Source organism: Hippoglossus stenolepis, chromosome 16, assembly GCF_022539355.2.
Source record: "Hippoglossus stenolepis isolate QCI-W04-F060 chromosome 16, HSTE1.2, whole genome shotgun sequence".
NCBI lineage: Eukaryota > Metazoa > Chordata > Actinopteri > Pleuronectiformes > Pleuronectidae > Hippoglossus > Hippoglossus stenolepis.
This window is the reverse complement of record NC_061498.1, coordinates 12,076,232-12,097,022: the sequence shown is the minus strand read 5'-3', so window position 1 is coordinate 12,097,022 and position 20,791 is coordinate 12,076,232. Positions and strand designations below refer to the sequence as shown.

General features: G+C 41.2%; 3 protein-coding genes across 4 annotated transcripts; all 3 read right to left on the bottom strand.

Moving 5' to 3' along the window:
• Positions 1 to 1,288: 1,288 nt before the first annotated feature.
• Positions 1,289 to 11,372, bottom strand: tyk2 (tyrosine kinase 2). The gene is given in 25 exon segments (XM_047343902.1): positions 1,289 to 1,703; positions 1,705 to 1,797; positions 1,882 to 1,992; positions 2,107 to 2,224; positions 2,808 to 2,980; positions 3,483 to 3,601; positions 3,935 to 4,124; positions 4,208 to 4,299; positions 4,390 to 4,540; positions 4,938 to 5,089; positions 5,601 to 5,736; positions 6,064 to 6,191; positions 6,394 to 6,481; positions 6,682 to 6,849; positions 6,953 to 7,068; positions 7,900 to 8,083; positions 8,185 to 8,302; positions 8,396 to 8,553; positions 8,860 to 9,036; positions 9,126 to 9,504; positions 9,733 to 9,896; positions 9,998 to 10,130; positions 10,223 to 10,346; positions 10,460 to 10,658; positions 11,180 to 11,372. Coding segments are annotated over 24 exon segments (3,489 nt in total). The 5' UTR covers positions 10,644 to 10,658; positions 11,180 to 11,372; the 3' UTR covers positions 1,289 to 1,670.
• A 1,355-nt stretch (positions 11,373 to 12,727) lies between these two features.
• LOC118123706 (hsp90 co-chaperone Cdc37) lies at positions 12,728 to 18,539 on the bottom strand. Its single transcript, XM_035181246.2, has 8 exons — positions 18,168 to 18,539; positions 17,618 to 17,899; positions 16,878 to 16,983; positions 15,611 to 15,726; positions 15,370 to 15,492; positions 14,657 to 14,839; positions 14,490 to 14,561; positions 12,728 to 14,358 (listed from the first exon to the last, which is right to left on the bottom strand). The coding sequence occupies exons 1-8, from the start codon at positions 18,273 to 18,275 to the stop codon at positions 14,188 to 14,190; spliced, it is 1,161 nt and encodes a 386-aa protein (XP_035037137.1). The 5' UTR covers positions 18,276 to 18,539; the 3' UTR covers positions 12,728 to 14,187.
• An 866-nt stretch (positions 18,540 to 19,405) lies between these two features.
• cmc4 (C-x(9)-C motif containing 4 homolog (S. cerevisiae)) lies at positions 19,406 to 20,382 on the bottom strand. Of its 2 annotated transcripts, none has more exons than XM_035180878.2 (3): positions 20,225 to 20,382; positions 20,088 to 20,147; positions 19,406 to 19,970 (listed from the first exon to the last, which is right to left on the bottom strand). In XM_035180878.2, the coding sequence occupies exons 2-3, from the start codon at positions 20,143 to 20,145 to the stop codon at positions 19,831 to 19,833; spliced, it is 198 nt and encodes a 65-aa protein (XP_035036769.1). In that variant the 5' UTR covers positions 20,146 to 20,147; positions 20,225 to 20,382; the 3' UTR covers positions 19,406 to 19,830. The 2 variants fall into 2 exon arrangements, with proteins under 2 accessions (XP_035036769.1, XP_035036770.1); XM_035180879.2 differs by having other exon boundaries at positions 20,231 to 20,375.
• Between the last annotated feature and the right edge of the window lie 409 nt (positions 20,383 to 20,791).

Genomic DNA, 20,791 nt, shown 5'->3' with positions numbered 1-20,791 from the left:
GCGGTGCAGAGCTGGATCTGCATGAATGGCAAAACCTCTTCCTCAACAATATGATCAAGAATCCCTCAGACAGGTGACGGTCAGTAGCGTGTGGTGTGCATCCAGATGTAAGTAGCACCACCTTGAACTATCTCTTGGCACTGATCATGTCCATAGGGATTTCTCAAATTTAAATTAATTAAACCGATGAGAACTTGCAGCAGCTCTAATCCATTTAGCAGGTTTTTCTGGGTCTTTCTCAATGTACATGAAGAACACTGATCTATGCACCTGTTAAATGCAAATAGCGGCTTCTCCCCGCCTGCTACCTGACATGTAAATGTGTGTTAACTGGTTCTATACCGGTCTGGGATAAATTAAAATTACAGAAATGTTGTTATTTTTCTGACACTCTTGCAGTAAAAATTTTAGTATAGATGCAGTATTTCCCACAACTGAGCTGTTGTTTTAAGGTGCATTGCAATATACCATGTCTATTATATTTATCGATTGTCAGTACATACAATTTCATTCAATATGTGCAATAATTCTAATGTTTGTCTACACCTTGTTTATCTATTTGTGTAATTTCATTCAGTTGTGGGCATTGTCCTAATATGTATCATATTTATCTATTCATTCTATTACTTATTATTACAACTTTGTTTTAAATTAAAAAAATTTAGCAAACCATAGCGTTCTACACATGCGTGACCTGGATGTAATGTAATTTCAATCTTCTGTGCACTTGCCTTGTGTATGGTTTGAATGACAATAAAGTGAATTTGGATCTTGGTACAGCATGTTTTCACATATTATTTCCGGCCTACAGTCGTGTCATGTGACTAAGTGGCACCTAAATGGTCAAAACCCCAGCGGGTTTTCAGATAAACGATTTCCTGGGTTAGTGATCTGCTTGTTAAATGTATTATTATCTCGGCCAAGGAGGTTATCCTTTCACTTTGCTTTTTTGCTTTTGCAACATAGGGCATTTTTCAACATTTTCATTTCAGGGAATAATGCTTAGATCTCCATTTTCCTCTGTTTAGGACGATGCTTTTTGACTAATTAATTATTTGTGTTATCAGAGCACATCTCTATTATAAGAACTAGACACTCACATGTAGGATTATGTAGGGACGCTCTAATGAGGGCCAGTCTAATTGTAGCACTTTCAGATCCCCATAAACTAGTGAGGCATGAGTTCTAATGCAAGAGATGTAGCTGTGCTTTGTTGCACACTGGACATCCTGGAACACATCATGTAATACACCTTTACGCCTCAGTCTAATTCAGTCATTAAAGAAAGAACATGTGAAAAACGGTTTATTCGATTTTGTATTTGTTTTTATTTATACAAAATTAAATGCAAAGTTAACACACACACACAAAACGTTAAAAAAATTACAAATATAATGAAAGACATCCTATTCTGAACAGTGTCTGCCTGCTCGTGCCAGCATCTTTCCCCTTGAAATATAACTCATCAGCCATGAAATAAACAGTTGAATGTATAATTGTGTTAATATCACATATAAGAGGACAGCAGTGGTTGTATCAAAAAGACATCAATGTAAATGGAGGCAGCAGGCAATGCACAGCAGGAAACACATTACTGGCTACCAAGTAATAGGTGGTTGCCATAGCGGCAAAGTGATGACATGTTGACAAATAGATCTTCAGCTAATTCATCAGCAAATCTGAGCCAGGGAAGAGTCATATGTTTCGGCGAATAGCCTCAAAACTTTCAATGAGGGATGTGAATGTCGGCCGGTGTGTGGGATTTGCAGCCCAACAATGCTCCATCAACCTTTTCACCTGTTGGTAAGAAAAGTAAATATGAAAGTATCAGGCTCTTCGTCATGCCACATGTCAACTTTATACATGAGCATGTAATGTTACCTCAAGTGGACACTTTTTGGGACAAGGCAATCGCAGGTTTCTCTCCAACAGTTTTACGAGGACCATCATAGTCATCTGTCCATCTGGTTCCGCCATCATTTTGGAAAACTTCTACAAAACCCCCCCCCCCACAAGAAGTGACTTAATACAGGGATTCCAAAGGTACGTCACACATGAAAATATATACCTTTTCAAGATCGTTTTAAGAGGCCAGAGATGACGTACTATTGGAGGGCTTTGGTTGTGGTCACAGTCGGTAAAGATCTCATACAGTGTAACACCAAAGGACCAAATGTCGGACGAAAAGGAAAATTTACTCTCCTTCAGGCACTCAATGGCATACCTATACAGAGAAAAAATACAGTGAAGTGGCCCGAGGCAAAGAACAAAACACTGAGCACACTGAAAACAACTGAAAAAATGCATACTGTGAGTAAAGCACAGACTGGACATAAAGATGGACGACATGACAACTCCCAGAAGTGAAGCCAAAACTTCTTGATCGCCCCCTGGTGGCCGGCTACAGTATAGATCATAAAACCCACAACCTCCATGTTAGTGGGTGGGACAAGGGCAAAACTAAAAAATCTAAGTACGCTCTAAATGTTTTTTTTCCCTAAGAAGTTACAATTTTTTGTTAGTTCTTTTCACACTGATGTTCAAATAATCCCTTTTCTGATAATTGGGTTTCTAATTAGTTATTTGATGCTATAAAAACGCGTTGACACGTCACGAATGACAGCTGAGTCTGACTTGAATACTGTGTTTCCACTTCACCATCACTACTGCACAGACTCTGGCTGCAAATAATTTCACCAGCACACGATGGCAACGTCTGTATCTGGGATATCTATGTAGTGAGAGGAAGTGGAGACGCGTCACCCATCTTTATTTACAGTCTAAGGTTAAATGCTGCATGAACTCACCAGAACACTGGACTGTCCCCATCCTCCCGGACACGATAGTATATGTCGCCTTCAGGGATGTATTTTGTCAGACCAAAGTCTCCAATCTTCACCAAACTGTCATTTTCCACTAAAACATTACGAGCAGCTAGGTCTCGATGGATGTATCGCATTGTTTGCAAGTACTCCATTCCCTTTAAAACAGAGAGAAAAACTACTAAGGGTCAAATGTGGATTTAAAACCCCAAAAGTACGTATCAAGAAATATAAAGTCAATCAAAAAAATTATAATTATACAATGTCGCGATTAACTGACTGGCTAAAAAAGATGCAAACTTCAAGTATGTGATTAACAGCATATTGAATGATTATTTCCTGGTTGGTATTTTCCTGGATTCTGAGTGTAACATAATTCTATTGCTATTAAATAACTCAAACAAGACAAATTAATGGCAAGAAAGAAAGACCGTAAGCGCTACAGAATGAAATTAAAACATAATATGATGGATTATCTCTCTGGCAACTGTCTGGTAGGTAGTGTATGGAAATTCTAGCTGTATAAAAACTGATTAAGAAATACCCAGCTTCTTCCTCTGAAGGAGACCTCAACACGACACTTTGTGTAGTTTGCTCACAACAACATTAAGAGTTCAAGAGGAGACGATACGCTCAAACTACTCAAGTATCTAAACTCACCTGACAGATCTGCTGAGCAAACATAAGGTATTGTGGCACACCCAGTTTACGTGTGGAAAGGTAGTCTCGCAGACACCCCTGAGGAAGGTACTCCATTATTAGCTGCACCACTTGTCCTCCTGTCAATAGACAAAGCAACAGTGCTTTTATCCTCCTGTTCCCATTACATTTCAAAGGCTAGAATGACCTGCTGCTTATCCAGGTTGTGGAGGAGCTGTGGGGCTCAGCACGCTGTGTGTCGAAAGCTCAAAATATTGACATATAATGGAAACAGCGTTTCACTTCGACAAGATTTTCATTATTTACAGAGGAACAGCAGGGAACAAAATCAATTGCCTAAATGATCGAAGTGAAAAGGGAGCTACTGAACAAGCACTCGTTTGCACATGCAGACACTGCACGTTGATGTATATTTCAATAAACGTAGCTGGAGCAGACAGCCGAGGACTCACCTTGTTCAGTACAACAGCCCTTGTACTTGACAATGTTGCTGTGATCGAGAGACTTCAGAATGTCTATCTCCTTTATCCAGCCATCAGGCACATGCCCATTGTCTTGTTTCAAGGACTTCACCGCCACACACTCCCCAGTCCCGTCATTGGCTGGGTCGTAAAGGTACAGAATGACCTTTCCAAAGTGACCCTGGAGACAGAACAATGAGCCGTGGATTATTCTCAACATAAAGGATAAAAGAGAACCACTCATAATGCGGTACGAGGACTCACCTTCCCTAATTCACGAATCTCTTTCAGGTAGCGTTTATGGAAAATGCTAGGGTCCATGTCAGGGAGAGTTTCACTGGGAGATATATCAGGATCTGTGTCCAGAAAAAAAAACCCCCACATGCTCATTACATATACTGAGACAGATTGAAAGACTAAAATCATAAGTGTGAGTAAAAACCTACTTTTTGTCATCATTTCTGTGAGCTCTCTGAGCACAGCGCGGAATGAGGGCCTCTCCACAGGCTCGTAGGTCAAACACATGCTGATGAAGCTGGCAAGTTCCGGGGAGGATGGTTCAGCAAAGCGGCCCTTTTGCTGATAGAAGCGCTCTTTCTGTTGAGGGCAAAAAGTTCTGATGTTACAATTTAAGGTGTCAGAGGAATAAAATGGGTGGCTCAGGATAAAAAGAGGTTAAAAGGTTCAATGTGTAGGATTTAGTGGCATCTAGTGGTGACGGTGCAGATTAAAACCAACTAGTACCCCTTCCCTCACCCTCCCCTTCCCTTTCAAGCAAAAAACCCCCCACAAAAGACCCCCTAAAGAGCCAGTGTTTGGTTTTGTCCATTCAGGGCTAGTAAAGAAACATGGCTGGCAACATGCCAGATATAAAAGGTCTCATTCTAAGGTAATGAAACAAAACAATTCTTTACTAATAATAAAATAAAATTTCTGCCAACATATCCCACTGATTTCTACACACTGGACCTTTAAAGCTACAATATGGGTTTACATAAGACAATGCACTGCGACTCATGGGAAGATCGCCGTTGTTGCAGATTTCGAGCAGTGTGACACCAAAGCTCCACTGGTCCGCAGCATTGCCAATGGGGGCAGGACTGTCGACACACTCAGGGGCAATCCACGGGATGCGCTCAAGACGCTCTACAAAGCAGAGTGGCAATAATAAAAACAGAAGTAACATGTAGAGTATTGTGTAACAGTGATTTCAAACTCCAGAAAGTGCAGAATTTAGTTTGAGACAACTGAATTTATTTTTACAAAATCAGCAATTGTTGCTCTAATTTTATTCAAATGACCTAAATTAATTAAGAACACAATTGTTTTTTTACCAGAAATGTAACTAAAGAATCTACACTTTTGGTTTTCGGTGTAGTCAACATCAGCAGCTTTAAAAAGCTTCTTCTTCATACATTCAAGTTGACTTGACACCTCTAGAGTTTGATTCCTTTATTTCAGATGGAAATATATTCCTTTATTTTGAATGGCACACAGTGGTAACACTAACACAAGATAACAGGAAACAGGTCACATGAAATGGCCCGGTTGAAGGTTCCTGTTTCCTGAATCTGATTGGAACAAGGAAGAGCAGTACAGAAACATACTTTCCTGTAAAGTGAAGTAAATTTGTGTAAAGTTAGTTGCTGGTACCGACCATCCCGTGAGAGGACACTCAGAGCAATTCCTGGATCACTCAGCTTGATGAAGGGTATAGTACCCGGCTCCAGACCTTTCCGTGCCACCAGAATGTTCTTGGCACAGACGTTTCCATGCACCAGCCCTTTGGTCTCCTGCAATAGTGAAAGTGGCGCTGGTGAGATCAAAGTGTCAAATATGTTTAGAACAAACAATTTTAGTCTTTGGGAAGAATGTACTGCTGCGCTGCAATTATCTTTCAAGGTTTTCCTGAGTGAAATTTAAAACCAGGTGAGAAGCTGCTCTATCTGGTTCTTCTTTTTGTGTGTCAGCACATTTAAACTCGTCTGCCTTCTTCTTGTGTAAGACTATTCAGAGGCGTTTCTTCCCTTTAATGATGACTAAGCTGTGTGTTCATTCCAGTGAGTTGTACTGAATTCAAATCTGTGGCATACAAACAAACAAGGAGTGTTTGAACTCACAAGATAGCTGAGAGCACTTGCAAGTTGTTTGGCAACAATGAATTTCCACTGCGGGGTCACTGCTGCCTTTTCTTTGCGAAGGAAAACATCCAAGGGCCCAAACTCCACAAATTCTTCCACCATGATGTCTGCAAAGACAGGAACACATGTCTGAGAGGTCAAGTGTCAGCTCAGAGCCACTAGCAAAATGTAAGTCGCATCCTCTTTAAAGCACAACAGGCTGAATGTGGGTTTGCATTCGATTCATGGCTCACTTGGCACTAGAACTACAAATATGACTACAAACATCTAAAAGCAGAAGTGAGTTGGCTATGGTGTTATGTCGCTTACTTTCAGATCCTTTGACAGACACGCCATGCACGAACACCAGGTGACTGTGGGATACCTGGCTCATGAGACTGGCGGTTTCTAAAAATGCCTGAGAAAGAAAAAGGAGAGAATTATGAAAGAGCGAGCTTCAAATATATGAGCATACCTACACCACGGAGGTCATGTTACCTGTCTGTTAGTTAGGATTACGCAAAAAATGTATCCAATCTACTGAGTGCAATTCTAGTTAATATTTGTTTGGATTTGATAAACTATATCCGTTAGTCTTCTGAGAGACTAGTGGCTTACTAGTGAAACATCTTTATGGCTTTGGTCTAGAATCTTGAGAACCACTCTGATCCCTTTGCAGTCATTGCCGTTGTTATTGAACTCGTCGTCCTCGTTGTCACCTCGTCCCTGCATAAGAAGACAGCCTGAGTAGATATTAGTTCTGGTCCCGCAGCCCAGATGCTCTTCCTGTATATACACACACACACACACGCAACACACATCTTGTCAGTAACTAAGCTTGTCAGGTGAAACAGATGATCATAGTGAGGTGACAAGTGGCCGTCATCACCTGTACAATCTCTTTGTCCTTGATTGGGTAGAAGCGAAGCTGGGTCTTGATCAGGGACAAGGGGTCAGTGTTTACCCGGTCGAAACCTCTCCTCATCACCAGAAGGTTGGACAGTTCTACATCACACATAGACAAACATTATGCAAGATCATAAATATCCTACAACACAGCCACAGAGGCTACATCTACACTACTACGTTTTACTTTAAAAATGCATCACTGTTGCTGTGTTAACGGCTGCCGTCCACACGCCCTCAGCGTTTTCAAGAGGCTAAAAAGGGAGAAGTTTGGAAAGGCCACTGGCCTTGCTTCAGTGTGAAAACTCTGGGGGGTGCGGCGAAAACGGAGACATTTGGAAATGATGACTCAGTCACCTGCACTCTCTTCCTAATTGGTTCTATCAGTCACTTACCCTTTCGTCTGTCTAGAAAACAAATCCCTCGTCTTACTTTTCACCCTTGTTGTTTCTTGTTCTTAGTATTTTCTGTGAGTCAGCGAACGACTGCTGTGGACCATCTGCTTCCTGTTTTCAATGCATGCACATGCCCAGCGTACGTTAATGGTCCACTTGTGCCACCTAGCATGACACTGCTATCTTTCAAAAAGGCCCTCAAAACCCACCTCTTCAGACTTGCCTTCCCCCCCCCCCATGTTTTTATTCTGTTTCTTTGTATTATTTTATTGTTTTTATTTTATATTTTTCTTAGTATACCTGACTTTTTTTTAGCTTTTTCATTGATTTTAAAGAGTATATTGATAGTTTCCCTATTTTATCCCCCACTATGTAAAGCGTCTTTGAGAACTTTGAAAAGCGCTGTATAAATGGAATGTATTATTATTATTATTTAAAAAAGAAAGCGTACTAATATGGAGGTAGCCTAAGTCACAGGGAAATCTTCAAAATACACTGGAGGATATTAGCATCTAGCAAAAATACATTCACAAACCTGTTTGTCTTGGCAAACAGCATTTTTTCACAGTGAAGCTGTCTGATCCAGACTTGAGCATGAAGGACTTGAGGCTGTCTGTGAGCTCCTTCACACTGGAGAACTCTTGGTCCCAGCCCTCCAGACAGAACGTCGACTCCTTGTGCTGGATCCGAAACTGCTTGTGGCTTGGTGCCGATCCGTTCTGTGAGCCACGCATGAACACAGGTGTACACACACAGGGACTGAAAACCTTCATCACTGCACTGCAACAATTCCCAGGGAGGAGAGTGGGTGTTGACTTACTTTATTTTTGTTTAGCACAGCCAGGATGATGCGGTGATAGTTGAGAGCACTCCAACGTACGAGGAAAGCTCCCTCCTCTGCTGCCTCTTTCTTCAGCTTCAGCAGCACAAAATCCTCACTGGAAACACAACAGAGCTTGTGATATAAAGCAATGTGTCTCTTTATAGCCCGTTTGTGTCTGTGTATGCATGTGCAAGAGGGAAAAACTCACTGCATAGGCCCATGCAGTCCATTTGCTTCACTCAGCACTACCCTTGGGGGAGCCACTTCATGACAAAGATAGTGGTGGGCGTCTGCAGTCAGCCGGTAGTATCCATCCAGGAGCGAGATGAAGGAACGCGCCTCCTGGCTGGAGTTCATCTGAACCACCTACATACACATACAGAAAAACACCACTAGCTTACAATCAGAGCTCCCACCTACAGACACATGCACATTCAAAACATAATACCATGCCCTAAGTGCACCAGAACCCAAAGCACAACACATGAGAATCAAGGCATCTGTGCTTATTGTACAATACACTCAGACACTCTAAGGACTGAACAATCGGATCAGTAGAATAATAAATATACAGTAGCTCAATTAGACTAATGCATCACAAGCACATTTATCAATTATATTAATGCATCGAGGCTTTTGCTTTTACATAAAGGAGTAAACCAGTGCTCTCACCATGCAGTGATTGTCCTGAGTGCTAATGCACACATTAGCTTCGCTGAGGGCGATGTGAGTTATTTCAGGGAAATCACAGAAGGAGTTCAGCGTGTTGGGAGTTGTTGCATTTGACTGGCTCGACTGGTCCTTGGATTTCTTTATGTAATCGCTCCGGAAGTAACCATTCCCCTGTGCCTACGGATAAGAGACTGAATGAATATTAAGTCCACACAACATGTCACAAAATTAGCCCTTTAGAGGCTTTAAATTATTTGTTGACAAACCTTCTGAACTGACACCTTCCTCCACTGAATCCCCTTTGTGCCGGACACCTCTATTTCATGGGTGACGGGAGCCGTGAAGTTGTCTTTTGAATCGCCCTGCACATGGGTGTTGTCGGCGTAAGAGCTGCCTCCGTACCCGTCCTTCCTCAGCTCCAGGTGGGACACGGGGAAAGTCTCTGTGCCAAACCGCGGCACAAGGTGTTCGAGAGTAGAGATGTACTTGTAAATGATCTCCTGGGCGCCCAGCCGCCCCTGGTCCACAGTGTGTTGCTGGAAGGTCCGCACAAAGTCTGCGAACACCCGATTGATCCTGATTCTGGTCAGAAAGTTGTCTTTGGAAATGTGTTTGGAGAAAGACTTTGGGATGCAGCGCAGGAAGCTGGAGAAATAAAAAGATAAGTTAATGTCACCTGCGTCCAGTGATTAAATTAGATTAGAAGATGGTTTTGTGATCCAAAGGAGAACGTTGATTGTCACACGTTCGAGACAAGTGAAAATAACTTGAAATAATTTAACAAATGTAGGCATTGAACTGCCTTTAGTCTTTGTTACTGTCACAAAGCTTTGGCTTAAAAACAGCACATGACTTGATTCCGCGAATAATTACCAGACTTTCTCTGCAACTTCTTGCAACGTGGAGCCTGTTTGCATCGCCTGGTGCGAGAGGTGAAGCACAGCCATCCCCAAGCTCTCATTTTTGAAGCGACTTAGCTCCTCTTCCGACTGAATGTCTTCCATCTGCACCACTTCATTCACAAATTCATATTTAGCCTTTCGGAGACCAAGGAGACAAAGAGGTTAGTGTCACATTCTTCATCACCACATATACAGTATGTGCTTTTAACTAATATGTAGAACTCTATAGAACAAACCTGAGAGAATATATACTCCAGGGATGTGATGTCAAGCAGTGGGGAACCCCTGTGGTCTGTCCCAGATCGGAGACTATAGCGGCACACAACTGGCTCCTTGTCATTTAGTCCGTGCCAATTGTGAAAGTAAAACCTGAGCACAAGGAACCAAGACAGGTTTTGTGAGTAAGCTCGGTGCGTTACATCTGTCCTGCTAATCCAGTGTTACACAAACATGGAACCAACCTCATACTGTAGTGAAGTATCAGGCTGGAGTCCTCCTCTGGACTGAAGATGTGGTTTGGACTGTACCAGCAGCTCAAGAGTGGATTGTACAGAGCGAACAACACATGGCACAGAGGTGTTATCCCTGAGGAACAAAAAGCACAGAGTGAACACAGATAAGAGGACCACATGAAAAGAAACAGCGCTTTCGTTCTGATCCGTGTGGGTGTGCCCAGTCAAGGTTGTCCTCCCTCTCACCTACAGCCTCAGCAGCTGCGATGCACAGCTCCTCCGCCGTGACCTCCCCACTCGTGTGGGACAAATACCTCTCGCCTTCTTGGGTCCAGAGGAGGAAAAGATGAATGCCTTTACCCTGAGGAGGCTCAGCCTGGCCCGGACACAGCCCTGACCAGGAACTCCTGGACCACCATATCCTAGGCATGGTTGGGATGAGCCACTGACACACACACACACACACACACACACACACACACACACACACACACAGTGTAAATAACAGTTTATGACTATTTTAATCAATCAGCTGTTGCACTGGCTGGAATCACGTGCGTAAACACAAACGCAATTTTAAAGCACCACTTCGCTTTTTTCTGAAACCGCATATTCGATATTTCTCATTTTACACCATCATAATAATTATTATTATTTTTTAATGAATAAGTATAGAGGCAAATTAAAAAGCGCGTGTATAAATAGAATTAACTTCATTTAAAATGCGACACCAGGTAATAGGATCAACTTGTTAAAAGGCCTTCCGGGGACAACCCCACGTCCAACTTATTGTTTACATGACATATCACATTACAGCAAGCGGAGCTCACTCTTCAAATACACACATATTCATGTAGAAACAACACACACTGACTGCGTCACCGAGCGGCTCAGGGACTTGTGTTCTACGCATGTATCCGACATTATATCCGCAGCCACGTCTGTGACAAGCACGTCTGTAGTTACCTGGAATCCTGTGTGGATGAAGAACAGTCAGCGGGGCCTCATAGTCTCATCGTCGGGGGGGTTTCAGCCCCGCGGGGTCGTTCACTGACTCGGGGTTCGCCTAGTTTCGACGGAACTGAACCACCGACATCTGGCGCTTCCCCAAACCGAAGAGACCACTCCCTCCTCCTGCCAGACGAGCCGAGCACAGCGCGCTCAGGCACGTACTACCGGGCCGACCTTTCAAAATAAACGTCAGCGAGTAAAAAGTGATGGTTGTATCGTTTTCCGTCTTTGATTTGAAATTGCATTGCACTCACATGCTTTTTAAAAAATCGTATTTCTTTTCTTATTTCCTTTTCTTTTAAATGCCATTTTATCATGTTCTTATGTTTCTTTAAATCTGTTCTCTTCTTATTTCGAATTACATTTGAACATGTTTTTATTTTCATCTGTAGTGTGTGTGAAGCAATTTGAGCGGCTTTTCTTGTATGAAAGGTGCTTTACAAATAAAGTTTTTTATTATTATCCTCATTATCATTAGTCCTTTTAAATGGCAGTTTTGAGGTGTGACGTAACTACAGTTCTTATTCTTATTATGGCGATTATAATAACATAAAATGTATTATTATATAATTAGTAAAGAAAATAATTATTTTCATTAATTACATTTCATTAAAAGTAATAATAATAATATAATCATTTAATCTCCACCCTCCACTTTGTGGCTCAGTCTCATAGAGTAAGTCTTTGTCAGAATTTAGGGTTCAAACTTTTAATACAGATGTCAGTGTTGTTGATATTTTGGGTGAATGTGGGTGTATTTTCTCTTTGGATGTTCCTATTCGTGGTATTCATTATTTTGCTGTTGGTTGGTTTTACTTGATTTAATTAATTTTCTTTTCTAATTTCCCTGTAATTTCCCTTTTATTAAGAAGCCCAATCCCAACCTCAATAAGGACATCCTCAGACACCTTCAATGGTTTTTTGTTTGTTCTGTCGTTCATCATTGAGCTTTTTTTGCAATGAAAGTTAGACCAGGAATCATGGTTCAGGTTTGTCACTTTAATCTCTAACAATAGCTTGATTAATAGAGTTTTTTCCAAAAGCATCTTCTGACTTTCACTTTATCTATTTCTGATAGCTTCAGATCTGAAATCAAGCAAAATTGCAATAAACATGCTCACCTTGTGGTTCTAATTTGTCCTAATTGAAGATAAAACCATGAATAATCCCCCAAACTCTATAAATACCCACTAAGGTGTCATATGCTGGTCTGACCATATAAAGCTATAGAATGAGCCAGTTTGAGTAATTATCCTCAGGCATAACAGCTTTTTGTGCTTATTATTGATTGTTGTCTTATAATGTACATCATGACATAAGCATCTGTTTACCTTCTGTATCGCTAATCACAAGGTGTAAATGTCATTTATTAATACCAAAGGCTTCCATTAGAAACCCCAGCACACGTGCTTTCACGCATTACTAAAGAAGTCTCGCAGATGGATAATTTTCTTGTGATTCTTGCAGTTCAGACATCAACCAAAAAAACCACAACATCTGGAGTAGCAGGACATAATACAACCTTTAGTTAAGCAAGTTAGTAGAAAATGTCACATTGGGGGAAATTAACATCTCAAAACCCTGAAAGTCAAACAAAAAAAATTTGAATTTGGAAATGACAAAGAAAAACATATGCACAACACAGGGCCTGTACAACAAAGCAAGTTCAACACACCCAGAACAATGTTTAGTTATTTGGCTTCACTGAGCCTAACATCGGAAGTCCTTGATAACATGTACTATAAACTGGTAATGAACTGGTTCAGGCAACACCAGGGGTCACTTACCACAACCATGATTAAAGTACTTTATATCACACAAGAGGAAATTCTGACATGTAAAATTGGTTATGGTCCCATTCAAAAGTGCCATTTAACAAGGGGAAATGTAAACAACAGGATTACTTAAGTAGAAATGCGCTAGAAATAAATTATGAATGTAAAAGGAAGTTTAAGGATAAACTGTTTATCAGCACATTCATTTTATTAAGTTTCTTACTGAGTATTTCTCCTTTAATTGTCTGATGAACACTGTTGCCAAAGCAGACAGAAGAAAAGAAAACTAGTTAATGTGTGATGAGGTCAATTGGACTCAAATTTTCTTTTACAATCATTGGAATATTGAACAGGAGTTTTCCCACCAAAACACACCAGAGGGTTTTGATTTTATTTCTTCTCATGTGGTTTCGAGCAGCAGCGACAGAATAACAGTTTAAAGCATCAACACCGACAGGAATGAAACTTTTTTTTTTTTTTGCCGAGTTAAAATGAAGCTGTAATAGTCATGTTCATGATTCAGTGTGATAGACTCCCTGTTAGAAGCCGTATTAAAACCAGAGTGGACACGAATAAAGTCTGGATCAGTAAAATGATTCAAATCGATGAGATGATGCATTGCTCTTTATTATGTATCACTTGATTGTAAACTCTTTAGTCCCTTTCAGGATCCTTTAGAATGACGCCTTTGGTTTTCTAGTTATCTCAGACTTAATCTGCTCCAGAGAAGATCAGAGGTGCAGCGTAGGTTACCATGATGATTTACCCCTGTCTGAAGTGAACTAGCTTCATTACACTGAAAAAAAAAAATCACTATTAAAACTGAAGTTCCCTCTTAAACTACAAATCCTGCTTTGAAGTACAGGCCCCTGACAATGTATTGAATATTTTCCCAACTAAAACTTATAAAGCAGGTAGAAAAATCAACAGGTGTAGACACACAAATGCAAGAATACAAATTTTAGTGACGTCCAAACAAATAAAAGACCTAAACACAAGCAGCAGTTTATTTTCCAAGCAGGAGTTACTGATGTTCACTGAAGGCTTAATCCCTTAAAACTCATCTTAATATTTCAGAGAAGAAATTTCATTGATCCTTGGTTGGCAAACTAGTCATACACATAACGGAGCTGCAATACAGTGGGTAAGAACATTTGCAAGAGCAACAAATCGTAACATCAACATTGATCATTCCTTCTTAGCTTCTTCCTGCTCCTGTTTCACCTCCTCATAGGTGGCATCTTCCTCTTTTTCATCTTCCTCTTTTTCATCCCCCTCTTTTTCATCCCCATCGTCTGTCTTGGAGTTGGGGACCCAGAGCCCCGATTCTATGCACTTCTTCATGATAGCCTTCGCCTCCTAAAATATGTAAAATCATCACATTTAATGAGTGAATGGGTGAAACAGAAAAACGAAACATTTACTTATCTGAAATATATTTCCCAACTGGTCACATTAAAAAAAATAAAAACATCAACAAAGAAACCTACCGTTGGGTCCATTTTGCTAATAACATCTTGTAACATCTGGATGTCCTTATCGTCAAAGCATTTCTGCATCTCCTGCAATTAAGGACGTAAACATGAGGCGTTTTAAACTTACAGGAAAAAATTAAAAGAAGAGAGTCCTGAGGATTCTTGACATCAAAAGTACTTACTGCTGGCAGGGACTCGTACACGTCGACAGGATCTAGCCCTCCTGGCCCAAGGCGCTTCTGTCGTTCCTCTTCCTCATACTCCCTCATGGCCTTTTCTATGCGGATCTTTGCCCTACTGCGAACTCGCTCCTTAAATGACTCCAGCTCATCATTAAAAGCTTCCTGGTACTGCTGATCTGCTGTCTGTAAATGACATATACACACAATGAGTTAATAAAAATGTAGCATGTGTCCTCCACTGGAAATTACCCAAGAACCTTTTGAGGAACTCATGAATTTAGCTTGCTTAAGGAGGAAGAAATATATGTAGCTCCTGTGGAATTGTTCCTGGTGTAAAGACATGTGTCTATACTTTCTGATTCAAAACCTACTGGGACAGGAGGAAGAGGGAGAGAGGAAGGAAGACAGTCGAGTCACGAGTGAATGAAAGATGGAGCACTATTAGAGAACAAAGCAAGTAAATTGGAAGAAATAACCATGGAGATGGGGTCTTCAGTCCACACATCTCATTTTCTTTCATTCATTACACCAAACTAAAAACAGTCATGCAACAATAAATCTGAGAACAAGATGACTCATTGTTATTTACTCATCTTCACAGTTCACTCACTGACTTTAGTTCCTCTGGTTCCATTGTTCCTGTAACGTTTTGGTCTGTAAAGGGACTACAAGTTATTTAATACGATTTGTTGCATCCAAACACATTTAATCACCTTAATCTTGGCGAAAAATTGACGGAAGCACCCGCGGGGATCCACCTTGAGGCTTTTGGCCAACTCTAGAATGAACTGCATGACGATGGTCTGATGAGCCACTTGCTCCATCAATGCATGTTTCTACAAAAAAAGGAAACACTTTCAGGAAGAGCATAATCTGTACATCCTAAAATACATACCGTGTAAGGAATCTGCACACTTAAAAAGAAAACAGTGAGCCATTTCTTTTGTTGTTTACCTCCTCAACTTCAAGGTCAATGCACATGATGACCAAGTAGTTAGCAGTCTCCTCACATACAAGATGAGAGTTGTCAGAGAGGTACTTCTGGCTGTCATCCCAGCGTCGCATCATGCCTGTAGTAAAGACAGAAATGAGGTAGCGTCATTACTTTCAAATACCAGTATACCATATAATGCAGTAAATAACAATGGTTAACTAGGGCTGTGAGCAGCACTGTGCGGGCCCGAGCACTTGTGATCTCGGGAGCTGATGCGGCCGCAGGGGGGGGGCGAACAGGCACCAGGCGAAACGGCTCTGTGTTGCGTGCGTTTTGTTCACCGGGGGAAGGATAAACACGTCACTTCCTGGATCTGTCAAGCGGCGCTGGACCACGCCCACTAATCACGCATTACGGTCCACGCCATCAAGTGTAGACCACACGGGGAAAATGTAATGTCAATCAAAATAAAGTTGTAATGACAATGTGTAGTGAAGTTTAAAAAAACGTCCTGTTTCATGGCGAATCAGTCGGTAGCGCCATGTCCCTGAGTTAGTTTTGCCATATGGAGCTGTTAAGGCTGCGACTCTGATCAAAGGTGAGTATTTTGTTGCTAATAGGACAATGCACAGTGGAGTTACAACTGCATTTTCATGCTGATCAGTAGGTGGCGCAATGACCCTGAATTAATTTTGACCTAGAGGGTTTTTTGTTCGTAATGAAATGACACATACGATTCAGCTATTTGGCCACGCCCATTCCTTAAAACCATATGAATGTCTTCAGGTGGGGACTGTTATTACACACATGTAGTTTGAGGGAGATTGAACAAAGTACACTGAAGTTACAGCAATTTCGTGTGTCACAGCGACACGTTGAAATTGACGCAACTCACACAGTGTTTGACAAAAACTCACAGTCTCCATAAGACTTCGGGCCCTGAATTTGAAGTTGATCAGATGAAAGCTCTAGGAGGAGTTCGTTAAAATACACAACGTGTAAAACGGCCAAAATGGCCACTAAATCCAAAATGGCCGACTTCCTGTTTCGTTAATCAAATTGGTGCCATGGACTTATTTTTCCGTCTGGTCATGATACACGTGTGTACCGAATTTCTTGAAGATCGGTTAAACCAGAGTTGAGCCATTTTGCCACGCCCATTTCGATTACTCCAGAATACGTACATTTTCATCACGCCTGATGCGCACGTGAACTTTGGTGACTTTTCAAGTATGTTCAAGCTGTTAAAAATTTGCCTGAATAGTCAAAAAAAAAAAAAATTCTTACCAAAATGTTTGATCTGCTTTTCATTTTTCTCCACAAAGGTTTTATGCTTTTGCTCTTTCTCCTCTTCAGTCGCTTCAGTAGAGTCAGGTATGACATTAACAACGCTCTGTGGAGGACAGTGACAGAGAATAATCATGAACAATGAACCTGGGCCAAAAGAGAATAGAAAAAGATATTGCACATTTATGTATTTTTGAATGATACACCATAAAATAGTAAGTTAGTTTACACAGTAGAGTGGATACCTAGGCCAAACCACCCTACACAACATGGTTTTCACCTTCTTGGAGTAGAACTATCCAAGCAAATAGGAAGTAGTCTGATAACCTGAATGATGTATTTGTCATAAAACATCTTCAAAGAAAGTGCTGAAAAATATGTGGATCGCCTTGTTAATCCTAAACTGTATTAAATGGGTTTTCTCAGGCTCCATCCCTCCACCAAGATTGCAGGAAATCTGTTTCGTAGATTTTATGAGTGTGTGGATTTTGGTGCAGATCCAAAATAAAAAATCTGGATCTAGCGAATTTAAATGTGGTTTTATAATCTTCTTCATAAGCGCTTCATACGGTACCAAGTCAAAAACAGGCTTGAGGTTATGTTTTGTATGTGTGCCAAGAAGCAAGCTAACACCAGACTCCCAGAGTCTACAGACTCCTCTCTTGCTTTCCTGTCTTTGAGTCCAGAAAAAACATTGTATACTGGGCGCTTCCCCCCCACCACACCTTTCTCTACCTCACCTTGCTGAAACCCTCCTTGCTGAGCGTGTCCACGTTCCATGGCATCTTCTTCTCGTCCCTGGTGTGCTCATCCCTCTTCTTCTCCCACTCCCGCGCCTCCTTCTTCAGCTTCTTCTCCTCCACCTGGGCTTTGCTCAGCTCTGCTTTGGCATCGTCTGTTTCTGAAATGGTCAGCTCCTGTACTTTCTTTTGGGCCTCTGAAAGCTTGCGTTTACTCTCCGCGGCTCCCTTGTTTAAGTCTTCTTGTTTGCTCTGGTACTCTTCCATTCGCTCCACCCGAGCCTGAGGGACAGATGTCATCAGATCAGTCACAACAACAGGGACAACACGGGGATCTCCAACAGTGACTTTTATGGTGAATATCCATGATGCACTATTTGCAAATATCGGGCCAAGTACAACAAGCCAAGCTACTGCAATACAATATTTTTGCGATTATACCGCATCCAGTGGGGATAGTAGAGCAGCTAACACCTCACAGATAAGATGTACATGCCCCACTTCTACCCAAAAGAAAGTGCTTAAAAACAGATTTGTCTTTAAGCTGTACCTGGTGTCTCCATCTGAAGAGACTGGGTGTGTCGATGTTCGGGTGGGTGTCATCTTCATCGTCTGACACCTCGATGTGGTCCCACACACTGTAGTCTATCCTGGACATGATGCCAGCGACAACACAGCACAAGCGGCGTTAGCTCGGAATGTGACTTCGTGGGCAAATCCGACCTCCACCGGGGATTCAGTCAGAAAAAAACAGCCCTCAGGCGAAAGCTTCACTTTCTACAGGATGTGTAGTTGTTGGTCGGGGCAGCGACGGGCGGTGTTCAGCCAACACAGACTAACATTAAGCTAGCTAGCATCGGCTAATGGGGCGACTGTACTTTCTAGAAAGAATTGCTGCTACTCATTTCCGTTTTACGTCCGCGCGTTATTGCGTCGTCAGCGTACGTCATCACGTAAACGGCGCCTCAAACTTCAGCCTCCAAAATGATCCCAAATCAACAAATGGCCTCAAACCTGAATCTCTGTCAACAGTAAATAAAACCTGGACATTATAAACTCCATGAAGAAAGGATTTATTACAGGACTGTGTGAGTTTGGGCTTTGTGTTCATATTAAACTGGCAACTTTAATTCTACTAAGCAAAGTGCAATCTCCAGAGAATAAAAACACATTTTCATATCATTTGATTATTGTTGTTGTTGTTGTTTTAATCCCTCATAACAATAATCACCGTCATCATTAGTTTAAAGACTGACACTTCTTCGACAAACACTTGATAAACAGGAAACATTTTTACACATCAGAGGTAGATCTCATTATTTTCTTCTTTATTTATAGAGCACTTTTCAAAATCTCAGTTTCAAATTACTTAACAAGGGCAGCAGTAAAAATCACAGGGCCGAAAATCATGGGCACAGCACAAAAATAAGGAATCACAAACATTAAAAGACAATGTGTTTTACCTCCTCGCTGTACTTTCATGTGAGACTAATACATTTAGAACAATAACAGTGCAACTCATCGTGTGACACAACAGGAAAGTCATGTTGATTCACACATACCTGTTCAGCTTGGAGAGGAGTCCAATATTTGTAGGCGCAGCCCGCGGGTCCTATCATACAATACAACCTAAAAATAACCTTTGTGGGTTTGTCATGGGTGTGTATCAGGCCTTTTACCAGTTAAAGCTCTGTATTACTGTGTAGCTCAGTGTTGACATGCACAAACAAGCATCTCTCATATTTGATGTGGGTGTGTGCAATGAAACAAAAACACTGCACAAATCACTCGGTCAAACTTCCCTTTAATAAATAAATACTACATTGGACAGTTGGTGTCATGTCGTTCAACTCTGTGCTGTGACTGTGCCGGAGAGGTGCGACCATATTAAACAACACTAAAGTAAACTATACCATTAATATAGATTGCACTCATACTGTGGCTGATCAAAGCTCCAGTGTATTTCTGCAATGACATGTCAAAAATAATGTCCCCTGTGGATTCATAATCGTTCACATTATGCATCAGTTGCAATTAGGGCTGCTCAATAAATCATTACCAATACATATTGATATAATGCTTACGAGTCTTTAAATCGTGAGGATTATCGATATCTGGATATAATCTTTCAGCCCTGATGGCACTTTAAACAGTAGTGGCTGAGTGAGTGCAACACAGACACAGTGCCACTCTCTGGCATGGTTAGAAGGCAGCTATGCCTGACTCCTCTTCTCTTCCGGGGGTTGAGACTCCCTGAACCCGGAGCAGCAGATGGAGTTTCCGGCCTGAGTCTCGCAGCAGCGCCGCATCTCCCGGATCACGTCCTCACACATGCTCTCCACGTACCTGTGGGCTGCAGGAGGAGGGGAAACATCGACCAGAGGACAATGTGTCAACACATCATGGCACTCAAGTGTGTTTGTTTGTTTGTTTGTTTGTTTGCGTGTGTGTGTGTGTGTGTGTTGTGTACCTTGTAAACACTTTTGAATCTCGCATGCTTGCTTTTGACACGGATCTTTCTGCGGCATGTCTGAAAGTAAACACATTTTTTTAGAAAGTTGTGCACCGGTGATAAACAAACACACACTGGGCTGAAGACTCACTCACCCCCACCTCTGTCCTTTCAGGGGATTTAGTTATAAAGTTATAACGCAGCCAGGTTCTGGATGATTTAAGGTCGCTAAGCTAACGTTAGCCGCTCACACCACTTCCTACCGGGAGGTGACGTTCTAATCAGGTGACACGTCGTTAGCCAATGATATCATGTCTAAAGGAAGTGCAACAGCGACATCTGGTGGTTTATAGATAGATAGTCACCCGACAGGATCCTTATGGGAACAAATTGTAACCTTACTAACTGTTCACACTTTTTAAAATACAAGTGTAATATTATCATTCATAGTCATTTCTGTTGCATATCAAGTTGTGTAATATCATCTTAGGAATTTTATTATATTATCATTATTATTATTTCATTATAAAATATAATTATTATATATATATATTATGTTGTATACCATATATATCATGTGTACTTGGATCATTTTATATAGTTGTAATTGGGATACATGTAACGGTATTATTCGTGCAGTGTTGGTGATATTTAAAGAGTGTGACCTATAAATGGCATTAATTTAGTTGGTTGATGAACAAAATATTTATGGTTTTTGATCC